Genomic DNA, 12883 nt, shown 5'->3' with positions numbered 1-12883 from the left:
TTCAATAGTCTCGCACTCAAAAAATGTATGACACATAAGGATAGCCCCAACACCTACAAGAGTTATTTCAGCCAAATGATGAATGTGGATTCAAGTATTCTATCTAATAATAAAAGAGTAATATGCAAATTGACCATCACTCCAACACACAAGATGGCTGCCCCCATGTGGTCAAAGATGGCTTCCCCCATGTGGACACAAGATGGCCACCACAAGATGGCCAGCAGGGGAGGGCAGTTGGAAGGGACCAGGCCTGCAAGGAAGGGCAGTTGGGGGCGATCAAGCCTGCAGGGGAGGGCAGTTAGGGGTGACCAGGCCGGCAGAAGAGGGAAGTTGGGGGCGACTGGGCCTGCAAGGAAGGGCAGTTGGGGGGACCCAGGCCTGCAGGGGAGAGCAGTTGGGGGGACCAGGCCTGCAGGGGAGGGCAGTTAGGGGTGACCAGGCCTGCAGGGGAGAGCAGTTGGGGGGACCAGGCCTGCAGGGGAGGGCAGTTAGGGGTGACCAGGCCTGCAGGGGAGGGCAGTTAGGGGTGACCAGGACTGCAGGAGAGGGCAGTTAGGGGTGACCAAGACTGCAGGGGAGGGCAGTTAAGGGCAATCAGGCTAGCAGGGGAGCAGTTAGGCATCATCAATCAGGCTGGCAGGGGAATGGTTAGGGGGTGATCAGGCTGGCAGGCAGAAGTGGTTAGGGGCAATCAGGAAGGCAGGCAGGCGAGCAGGTGGGAGCCAGCAGTCCTGGTAGGTTCAGGCCTAAACAGGCAGTTGGACATCCCTCGAGGGGTCCCAGATTGGAGAGGGTGCAGGCTGGGCTGAGGGACACACCCCCCATGCACGAATTTCGTGCACTGGGCCTCTAGTGTTATATAATCTAGGTCTCCATTATTGTTGCCAGAAAACATTAGAAAAAAACAAGATTACCTGGGTTCACCCTTGCTAGGATGCCAGCCAGCCTATGGTAGTTGTCAAGTGCTCACAACTTGAGCTAAATTGGGAGAAATCTCCTATTAGGGGCTCAGATGAGGTATCATGTTAGTCACTCTGGAGGAAATATACCCTGCCTTCTGGCTGGCTTGTGTTCTTGAGAAACTTAGAATGTCCAAGGGGGACAGCCTCTGTCATATAGTCCTGATTGATACTTCTTTGGACCCATGCAGCACAATTGAAACTTTTACCATTTCACCTTTGAGCCTTGTTGTTCGGAAACTTCAATGGAGGTGCCACCTTCACTCCCTCTTTTTTTTAATGTGTTTTATTGATTTCAGAGATAGGAAGGGAGAGGGAGAAAGGGATAGAAGCATCAATGATGAGAAAGAATCTTTGATTGGCTGCCTCCTGCATTCTGTAAAGACCACTCCAGCTTGACCACTTCAGAGGGAAGAAACACTCACCACTTCCTGTTTTCCTAACAGTTTTTGCCAGAATCCTGCGGGCTCCTGAATCCCACAATGTCACCTTTGGCTCCTTTGTGACCCTGCGTTGTATGGCAACAGGCATCCCTGTCCCCACCATCACCTGGATTGAGAACGGAAATGCCGTGAGTACTATCTGTGTGGGGACTTGTCTGGGGAAGACTCACTGGTGGTGAATTTCAGTATATACCACATATAGGGGTTGGCAAAAGTAGGTTTCCAGTTGAGTACCTGAAACATGGTTTATTCTTGTATTATTATTTATTAATTATCATATTATTTTCTATACACAAAAGTGTAGAGCTACTTTTATCCATCCCTCTATTTGTAGTGACTCTGATCTCTGTCATTGGTCTCACCTGCACCTCTCTTTTCAAAGCTTTCCAATATTTTCATGCTAGAAGTCACTGCCATAGAAATTGAACACCATGGGTTTACTTTCTTTGTATCATGGGGTATAGTAGAAAATCAAATTCTTTATGCCTTTGTGTAAAAGGGAAGTGTTAGCAATTTCTTCCCACACAAGTAAAATAATTTTCACAAAACATCATTTAAGCCTGGCTGGTGTGGCTCAGATTGTTGAGCATCAACCTAGAGATCTGGAGGTCGCAGCTCAATTCCTGGTCAGGGCACATGCCAGGGTTGTGGGCTCGAACCCCAGTAGGGGGCGTGCAGGAAGCAGTTGATCCATGATTCCTTCGAATCTTTGATGTTTCCATCTATTTCTCCCTCTCCCTTCCTCTCTGAAATCAATAAAAACATATTTTAAAAAATTTATCACTTAGAATCAGTTCATTGCTAGAATCTACTCATTCATTCTTCCCCCATTTCCTAACTGCTATTTATGACTCGAACACATTTGGGGTAGGAAGAAGAGAGGAGCAGTCATTAGAATGGAAACTGTCTAATTTAACTGACTTTCAAGTCTGCTTTACAACTCTGTGCCTGACAAATGTTTAAAACTGACTCTTCAGAAATCAGGGAATACTCAAGATGATGCCAGTGATGCATTTTCCTCAGGATCACTATCTCCCTCTCATCCCCCAATTTGTTAGTTGATGGGGAGTCTCTCTGAAGGTCCTTTTGGAAGATTTGAAAATAACTCCAACTCAGATCTTCTACAAACCTTTGCATGTACAAACCTTTGGGTCCAGACCATTGAACAGAGCTACTACCTCTTTGCTCCCTCCATTGAAGCTGCTAGGTAGCCTGACTCTGCTTCTTAGATTTTATAGATGAGAATTAGACCCCTGTCTGCTGTGTCAAGAAACTGCACGTGTGTCAGGGTCCCCAATATCACCTTCAAGTGTGATGATTCACTAAAAAGACAGAACCCAGATAAGCTGTTATACTTATGGTTCTAGTTTATTACAATGAAAGGAATCAGGCTAAAATCAGTAAATTAATCCGTTGTCCTCTCCCAGTGGAGTTGCATGGAGAGTGCTTAATGGTCCAAGCAATGATGTATGACAACATGTACAAATTATCATACCAGGGAAGCTCACTCAAACCTTGGTGTGCAGAGTTTTTACTGAGGCTTAGTTATGGAGGCATGGAGGGCTAACACAACTGATTTTAACTAATCTCCAGCCCCTCCAAAGGTTGAACTGATAAAGCATGACCTAAGGTCCTTGGTGAACAATTTACATTGTTAATATGAACTATCTGGCTTGGTCCCAGGTCTCAGGTATACAAAAACATGCTTATCAGACAGGATATTCCAAGGGATAAGGTTATCTCTCAGGAGCCAGTCAAAGGCCAGTTTTTTCTTTCTATGGTGCAGGGTTTGAGCATATCAAGCCCATTGATTAATCCTTTACTACACAGCAGGGGACATATATCAACTCTCTAGGTGGTCCTATTGAGGGCCCTCTTTCATGCCTCAAGGAGATGGAGTGGGGATGGCTCTCAATATAGCTGAACAACTCAAACCTTGATCGCTCATCTAAGGGGTTCTCAGCTATTTTCATGTTCATGTTCTGAGGCATAGTTTCTGTCCAACTTTTTGGTATCTTGGCCACAGTGTCCATATATTATCATATTACAATATATTAATGATAGCATTTTAAAGCCAAAGGAATGTTCCAAATGAGGGGGGATGGAGAAAAAGGAGAGGAAAGAAAAGGGAAGAAGTAGGCCACTGGATATAAAAAAAAAAAAGAAGAAGAAGATGAGAAGGGGAGAGACGTGTGTGGAAAACTGTCGGTGAATGAAATTTGGGTGGATGTTGTAAATCAGGAAAAAGATACCACATTCTAAGGCCTCCCCAGAAGAATGCCATCTTGCCTATAGCACCCTCTAAAGCTTATAATTCATTTACTATTTTTATTTTCACTATTGTTTCTGCTGAAGGGCCTTTTTTTTTCCTTTTCTGATACTTGAGAAAACCCACCTTTCTTATAATTTGTTATTAAAATTGGTTCATCTTATCTAATTGTCTACCATGCACCTTCTTCACAATAAATTAAGTGAATAAATGGATGTCATTTTATAAGCTTGTAACTTGAAGTATGCTGGAATAAGAATGAGGTGGGGAGTTAGAAGACCTAAGTTGTAAATGCTCCTCTCCAGTTAATGAAATTTTAGGGGAGTCCATTTAGCTCTCAGACATCAATTTGCCCATGTCTATAATGACAGAGAAGGTGATCTCCAATATGACATCGAAGCTAACAGTCTCTAATTTTTCTAAATTATAATAAAGTAATTCATAATCCTGTTCTTCTTTAGCTCTCCAATTAAATCTTGTGTCATTTAAAATTTGAATCTTATTTGGCAATACGTTTTGTGGCTTTTCCATGGAATCTGTTACAGTTGTCTTAAGTGTCTCAAGTCGCTAAAGACATGGTGAAAGAAAACTGGGGGTCTGACAATATGACTTTACTAATTTATCTTACTCCCTGGAAACAGTAATAAAGAAAAGCTATATGCTTTTAAAATAATCCAGAGTTTTCAAAAGGCTCTATTAGTTTAGAACTGGGCAATGTATGATTCTATCTGTTGGAGTTGAGAGTAATAAAAAAGTCAGGTGGTTTGAGTTAGTTTTGGTCTTATTGAGACCCCAACTTAACCCTTTAAGATGTGATTCACAAAAAGCAAAAGGCTAAATAGACCCATTGCCCCAGATTCTAAAACAGAAATAAAACAAACTAACAGTGACTCTCTCCCAGGAAGAAAGCAAAGTAAATCTGTAGTTCTCAGGGTCAGAGAGAAGTGTTGCTCTTATAGCCAAGCTTTGTTCTTAGTGATATGCTCCAAATTCAAATGGAAATGGAGATGACTTTGCCTGTGCTGATGCAAATCACAGGAAACCGAGACAATTTCAGGCATTAAATGTGGTACAAGTAGCAAACCAGAAAGTCTATTAAGGATAGAGCTCACAGGAAAGAGCTCACAGCCCTGATATTATTTTGGGTGGACTGAATGATGATGAATGCAGACCTGGGAGCTATTAGGCACGGAATAAATAAAACAGAGTTTGAACTGTGGCTCTTTCCTAACTACAAGTCAGTGAACTAACTTCACTAACACACTACTAAGTACAACAGGTCCTCTAAAAGATGTGGATGCTCCTTTTCTCCCCCTCAGTGAACACACCAATAAACTAACACTCTGAACAGTTATAGCCAAAGAACAAGAAAAAGGCAGCAACATACCCCAAAGTGTTCATGAATTATTTCGCTTTCTTCCTGTGGATACGGCATTTATTTTTCATGAAAACTTGTAGTCTTAGATGAACTTCAGAGTGAGCTGTAATATTCCTCTTGTTTTACAACATTAGAAATAGTAGTTTGATGTGGAGGAGCAGAGCTTTTCTAAAATAAAATATCCTTGTATTGTGATAACCAGATTTATTTCAAGTTATACCTATAGTAATATCTATTATTTTGTCATTCAATAAAAAATGTAGAAAAATTGCATGCTGCCTTGCTTTGTTCAATAAATATAGTTCCTAAATTATTTTAAAAGTTGAACCATTTTAATTTATTAGAAGAATGTTATCAAACAAATAGCCAAATCATCTGCATTGAATTGTGTTTGTAAATTTTCTTAAAGGGAGGCTCACCTACATTTTACACATATTTTTTAAGAGGCAGAATGTTAGGTTCAATGTACTTGAGCTTTGAAGTCATCTTATCCTATTAGCTGTGTAAATAAAAATAACTACATATGTCATTTTTTGTGTGTGGAATATTTTAGAAGCCAGATTAAAAGAGGCCAATGTTTATGGCTATGCTGATCAGAAGCAATATGGACATTTTCTCAGTCTATTACTCCTTTTTCTATGATGCATAGATAAGGCATTTATTAAAGACCCTGAACCTGTATCCCCTGGATCACACCTAACAGCTCAGTGAGTTAAACCCAGATAGCTGGAACTATTTTCAGGACAAGGCCAGTGAGACCAGAATACTTTACAAAGGTCTTCCTATGCTAAATTCAAAGCATGATGAAGTTAAGAGAGTATCCAGCACTGTGGATAGATGATCTCAAAACAGCATAATGACATATTTAAAATATCCCACAGGTCTTCTATTCCACCTTGCCACCTTCCAAAACGGGTGGGGATCATCCAGCCTGTGGGCCAGACAAGGCCTGCGAAATCATTTCGTCTGGCCTTGCTAAGGCATTAGGGGCGAGTTAATGAAATGTTTGAACAAATAAGCAGGCTAATTTTTCAGTTGATAATTTTGTATGGCCCCAAAATGATGTTGTAAATATCCAAATGGACCTTGGCAGAAAAAAAGGTTCCCCACCCGTTCTAAAAGGTTTCCCATCCATTTTCTCAGGTGTGAACCACTATGCCTACTTAATAAAGCTTTCTGTTTGCCTTCTTTTGAGAAAGTGAACACCACACACTGAGCAGAGAGCTGTTTATCCAGCTCCTTCAGGTCGGCATGCCTGGGTGACTTGGAGAAAATAATGTATTTACTGTAAACACCAGATATAGTCGCCTCAATGAAGGTCTTGGTTTTGCCCAGGCAAACCTTGGTCAACACTCACAGTAAAAATCTGAACTCATCCCTTTGATCTTTTAAACCTGAAGGGCAGAAAGATCAAAATGGAGGGCAGAGGGTTGTTTATATTTTTAGGTCATCAAAAACACTAAACTGTTGGTCAGGATGATCCATGAAGGAAGAAAAACAAATTCAAACTATGACTAACAAGGCCCGCTGTGCATGAGTCACAAACTGGATCAACTGGGCCTCTGCAAACAGGAGGCAAAGCATTTAGGAGCCACGACATGATCAAGCAAGGAGCCCCGTAACTCGATTTATTCGCTGAACTATTTCAATACCTGGATGAAATCCAGGAGAAGAGAGGTCAGGCAGTTTAAAAATCACTTATTTTCCCTACCAAGAATGTTTTCAGTGACCTTGAGGAGATGTTAGAAATGACTTTCTTAGGTGTGAACATGAAAATAGTTGGACTTTAGCCAGCAAGCGGGGGGGGGGGGGGGGGGGGGGGAAGGGGGGAGTGCGGGGGGGGGGGGGAGATTACTCATTTCAGAGTTGTTTCCAAGGCATTGTACTTCTTGAAAGAAGAGACTAGTTTTGCAGAGGAAGGTAACTTTCTACAGATTTCCCTTCTACAAACTATAAAGGGATTATATTTACAGACAAGACATCCTTGTAGCATACAGCATGGTGATTGAGCACAGAGGTCTTCAGCTTTTCTCTCATTGTTGCTTTGTATTAAAATATAGGGAGTCTACCCCCCACTTTTATAATTGAAAACAAAACAAAAATTTATGGAGAGACCAAAAATGTAATTCAAATTGTTCAGTCCTTTTGATCTAACTTGGACACTCATATTCATAAGAAGTTACACTTCTGATAAGTACAACAATGAATTTTATTTGAAGTCCCAATTGAGTATATGTCTCTTAAAGATATTTTTCTCTCTACCTTGTTAATTTCTCATAGAGTCCAGTCTGCTTATCTGGGGAAAATGCCACAATACTTGATCTGACCTGGGAAGTTTCCCCAGTTAAGGTAAATTGGTGTTCACATCAATAGTTTTTATCCTAAGGATGAACTCTAGTAATGCAAGCAGAGAATAAAAAAGACAAAGAAGCTAACAGGGCAAACTTCACTGCCTGATTGCTAGAGAGAGTGAGTGGTTCCAGGGCCAGCCAGCCACCCAGCTGCAGAAGGAAGAAAGCTGGCTTCCACCCAGGGCTTCCATCCCCCTTGCTATAGTCTACAACCCTCCCTCAGGCAAAACAGCAAAATCACTGGCTCCAAATTTCTCATTTCTGGCCTCATTCCCTTCTACTGGGCAGAGAAGCCCTTGGAACCCATCTCCACCCTCCAAGATAATGTCAAGGCAAACCAAAGCCTTAGCTGTCATTCCATTCAAATTTCCCTCAAACTGGCATTCCCCCTCACACAAGCAGTGATGACTAAAAAAAAAAAATTATTAAAAAGATGGCATAGAGCTGAAAAAAAAAGGTAAATCACCTTTTTAAATTTAATAAATCTTTATTGTTCAGATTATTACAATTGTTCCTCTTTTTTCCCCCATAGCTCCCCTCCACCAGGTTCCTACCCCACCCTCTGCCCTTACCCCCCTCCCCGTCCTCATCCATAGGTGTACGATTTTTGTTCAGTCTCTTCCCGCACCCCCCACTCCCCTTTTCCCCTGAGAATTGTCAGGCCACTCCCTTTCTATGCCCCTGATTCTATTATATTCACCAGTTAATACTGTTCATCAGATTTTTTATTCCCTTGGTTTTTAGATTCACTTGTTGATAGATACGTATTTGTTGTTCATAATTTTTATCTTTATCTTTTTCTTCTTCTTCCTCTTCTTAAAGAATACCTTTCAGCATTTCATATAATTCTGGTTTGGTGGTGATGAACTCCTTTAGCTTTTTCTTATCAGTGAAGCTCTTTATCTGACCTTCAATTCTGAATGATAGCTTTGCTGGGTAGACTAATCGTGGTTGTAGTTTCTTGCTATTCATCACTTTGAATATTTCTTGCCATTCCCATCTGGCCTGCATAGTTTCTATTGAGAAATCAGCTGACAATCATATTGGTGCTCCCTTGTAGGTAACTAACTTTTTTTCTTGCTGCTTTTAATATTCTCTCTTTATCTTTTGCTCTTGGCATTTTAATTATGATGTGTCTTGGTGTGGTCCTCTTTGGATTCCTTTTGTTTGGGGTTCTGTGCGCTTCCTGGATTTGTAGGTCTATTTCTTTCACCAGGTGGGGGAAGTTTTCTGTCACCATTTCTTCAAATAGGTTTTCAGTATCTTGCTCTCTTTCTTCTTCTGGGACCCCCATAATTCTGATGTTGGTATGCTTGAAGTTGTCCCAGAGGCTTCTTATACTATCTTCAACTTTTTGGATTCTTTTTGCTTTTTGCTTTTCCGGAGGAGTGTTTTTTGCTTCTTTGTATTCCAAATCTTTGACTTGATTCTTGCAATCCTCTAGTCTGCTTTTAGGTCACTGTATAATATTTTTTATTTCAGTCAGTGTATGTTTAATTTCTAGTTGATCCTTTTTCATATCCTCGAGGGTCTTGTTAAATTTATCGGCCTTTTCTAGGAAATTCTTGAAAAACCTTATAACCGTGGTTTTGAACTCTATATCCAGTCTTCTGCTTTCCTCCATTTCCTTCATTTGTGGCCTGCCTCTTTGTCTCCGCATTTTAGCTGCTTCCCTGAGTTGATGGAGTAGCTTTGTGTGCTAAATGTCCTAGCAGGGCCCTGTAGCTCAGCCTCCCCAGTTACCTGAGGTGGACACTCTTGGTGCACCCCTTTGTGGGCTGTGTGTGGAGTCTTGTTGTAGTTAAGCCTTGATTGTTGTTGGTATCACTGGGGGGAGTTGACCTCCAGGCCAATTGGCTGTGAGGATAAGCAGTGTCTCCACTGGGAGGGCTTCTGTGTTCAGCTTGGATGGGGCGGAGTCTCAGGGCTGAGCAGACAGCTTTGGTTTCCCATCAGCCCCACCCTAAGAGGCCCCTGTGTCTCTGTGTCCCGCGGCAGTAGCTGCATGCATCTCTGAGAGAAGGCTGCTCTCGAGTTTCGCCTGCTGCCAGACAGTCCAGTTTCTCTCCGAATGAGTCTGGTACCCAAAGTCTCACCCAGAGCTGGATTTCAGTGCAGTCGGGAGGTTTTGTTTCCCTCCCAAACGAGAAAGCTAGCTGCGCGCTTGCTGCCCGCCCTCTCCACGTGCTGCGAGTAAGCCAGCCACGTATTCAGCCACCCGCCCTTTCCGCGCACGGGTCTCCGCACCTCCACAGCTCCTCTGAGTCTCAGTGTCCTTTTCTCTTTCCTTCTAGTTGTAGAATTTCCACTCAGGCAGCTTTCCGGTGGTTCTGGACAATGTCCGCTCTGTCTTCCAGTTGCAGTTTTGAAATTGTTGTGCGAGGCATCAGTATAGGTGTTTACCTATGCTATGCTGGCATCTTGGTTTCTCCCTCCCACCATTTTTTTTTGTTTAATGCCACCACCTAAACAATGACATTCAAGTCAGATATTTGTTTTGTTCATGGTTGGTTGATCTGTGGAGATCATTGCTGTTACTGTTCTTGTTTTCTAATGACTTCATTTCTTCTCACTTGGAGGACTAGGGAAGGCACTATAAAAGTGAGGAAAAGCACAGGATTTGGGTTCAGACTAGGTACAAATTCTAACTCTGCAACATAATAGAAAGCACTGGGCAGGGACAACCACAGAGTTGGAATGATGATGACTAATAAATAAGCACGTATGTATATTAACCTGTCAATTATGTGCTAATACTGCATTGATAGCCTGCCTCTTCCAGGATATTTGATTTTCTGATTTAAGTAGTATGGCATGATGTATGTCATGCCTCAGAAACAGAATCAGCTGCACAAACATTCTTCTGGGTAACCATCCAACTATCCAATGTATATATGTGGGGAACTGAACAGGAGTTATGGGAAAATAAAACCAAAAGTATACAACCTCTCATTCTTAATTATCTCTTATCTTCAAAAGATAGAGAGTGTATCTTGGGAAATCCACACCACATATCTTTCCTTCATTACATTAGTTATCTATTGCTGTATCACAACCATCCAAAGCTCAGTGGCTTAAAACAATAACCATTCATTAATGCTCAGGAGTCTGTGAGTCAACTGGGTAGTTTTGTTCATTTGGATCAGGACTGCTTGATCTTGGTCTAGAATGGCTTTATCATATACTAGTATTAGGTGGTTATTGTTGGCTCCAAGCTGGAACAGTGGGAATAACTGGGTCATATGTACCTCATCCTCTAGCAGGCTAGCTCTGGCTTGTTCACAGAATATCACAGGTTCCAAGAGCAACAAGATAGCGAGCCACAGTGTGCAAGAACTTTACAAATCTCTGTCTTTTTAAATCATGTCACAAGGCCAATCTATACTCGAAGATGCTTCCTTTTGAGGGAAAAGCTACAAAGTCACATTACGAGGTCATGGACATACAGACAGAAAAGACTGTATTTTTGCAATCTACTACCTGCCTTTTGATCATAATCCTAATCCATTTTCTTTCAAGTCTACTGATACAGGAAGTTAGGAAATCTTTTACCTAATTCTATGTGTGTTTTTTTCTCCCTACTCCATCAGGTTTCTTCTGGGTCCATTCAAGAAAGTGTGAAAGACCGAGTGATTGACTCAAGACTGCAGCTGTTTATCACCAAGCCTGGACTCTACACATGCATAGCTACTAATAAGCATGGAGAGAAATTCACTACTTCAAAGGCTGCAGCCACTGTCAGTATAGGAGGTAAGGTGGGTTTTTGCATTTGCTTGCTCCAGGAGGGGAGAAGAGTTGGCTCTATTCCACAAATATCTCATATTGGGAAAAATCTTTTTTTATATATTTTACTCCAGTCACCTTTGGCTTATTTATCCTCCATATGGACACTCCATAATTATTGATTTTGCTGATATATTGCCTCAAAAACTTTATCCTCCGATACCTACTCAAGTGATGGGTAACAGCTTTCAAAAGCTTCCTTCCTTCATTTCCTTCCTTCCTTCCTTCTTTCCTTCCTTCCTTCCTTCCTTCCTTCCTTCCTTCCTTCCTTCTCTTCTTTTTCCTCTTTTTGTCCCTTTCTTCCTCCCTTCTTCCCTTCTTTCCTCCTTTTCTTTTTCCCCTTTCATTTTTTTTATCTTTCCTTTTCCATCTTTTCTCTCCTTCCCCTTCTCTCCCTCTCTTTTCCCTTCCTCCTCTTTTTTTCTTTTGGGTTTATCAAACTTTCCAAGACTCTCAAAGAGTAAGTTGGAGGTATTTACCATGGTGGTAACAATTTCTTCATGGCTATTTCTTGAGGGCATTTTTGCTTAGGAGTATGTGGCCTACCTTATGGTCTTTCCCTTTCCGGTTTCTTGCAAGTGATAGCAGGACTTACAGGTGTTCCAAGGAAAAGGGCTGATACATAGAGTTCTGGGATACTTGTGTTGGGTTTTGAAGGTTTATTTTTAAAGTTTAAATGTCCCAAAGGCTTCTGAGAACATTTGTGGAATCCCTAGAGATGAAAATAATCCCTGTACCAGGAAATTCCCAGCATGTTATATTCATAGCATGTCCACTACACAAGGGTCAGCAGAAAGATGCTTGTGCACACATGTAATTCAAGCATCGGTAGAACCTGTGCCCAGTGCCAGGTTTCCAGAGCCTGGAATTGCTTACTACAGTGCCACTTCTTTGATCTGCCATGATGGGGAAATTTCTAATAATGTTTGTAATGTTTAATATGAGGCAAAGAGAGACCACGGAAAAATATATAGGGAGCATTGGGCAAAGCTGGACCTCTGAGGCATGCCCATGAAAGTAAGATTCTAAAACTAAGGTCTTCACCAGGAATATATATGCCTATGTTGTCTTGAGACATCGTATCAGTTATTCTAAAATTTCCACTGAAGGGAAAACATTTCTCCCAGAGAAAACGTGTGAGAATCCTAAAAGTAAATTCAACTCAACAAATAATAAAAGGATTACTGGTTACACAGCACTTTGTTGTTTATAAAGTACTTTTACATGCATTTATTACATACACTGTATTCAGCCCATTGTGTTATGTAAAGGATACAAGCTTACTTAACAAATGGGATAATTAACAAGGGAGTCTCTGACTTTCAGGGACTTTAAATCTAGAAAGGAAGTCAATCAGTCATATATCGGATGGCAAAGACTATGTTCTATGGCAGATGCATAAACAGTGTACAGCAGAAAAAGAAAGGTTGTGCTTAAAGGAATGGAGCAGGAGAAATGAGTATGAGATGAAAAAGTGGAAGTGTATTCAGAAAACAGAAAGTCTATAGCATGATGGGAACTGGGAGTGATAGGGAGAGTGGAAAGAAAAGTTTGAAATGTGGGCTCCAGCCGGGTTATGAAGAGCCTAAGTAGGTTGAATGTATTCTTCAATCAATGGAAGTCATTTAATTATTTCAGAGGGGACAAGCGTTATGGTCATATACATCCTTTATCAAATTAACAAATGTTGGGCCCTA

General features: G+C 41.4%; 1 protein-coding gene across 1 annotated transcript in view; it reads left to right on the top strand.

The window, feature by feature from the left end:
• Window positions 1–12883, top strand: part of MUSK (muscle associated receptor tyrosine kinase) — a 78144-nt gene that overhangs the window by 38532 nt on the left and 26729 nt on the right. The window contains exons 6-7 of the mRNA XM_079790747.1: window positions 1409–1533; window positions 10994–11153. Of these exons, the coding sequence (XP_079646873.1) occupies window positions 1409–1533; window positions 10994–11153 (285 nt within the window). The remainder of the gene's footprint in view (window positions 1–1408; window positions 1534–10993; window positions 11154–12883) is intronic.

This window comes from Cnephaeus nilssonii, assembly GCF_951640355.1.
Source record: "Cnephaeus nilssonii genome assembly, chromosome: 14".
NCBI lineage: Eukaryota > Metazoa > Chordata > Mammalia > Chiroptera > Vespertilionidae > Cnephaeus > Cnephaeus nilssonii.
Note: the sequence above shows the minus strand (reverse complement) of the source record. Positions and strands in the feature narration are given on the sequence as shown.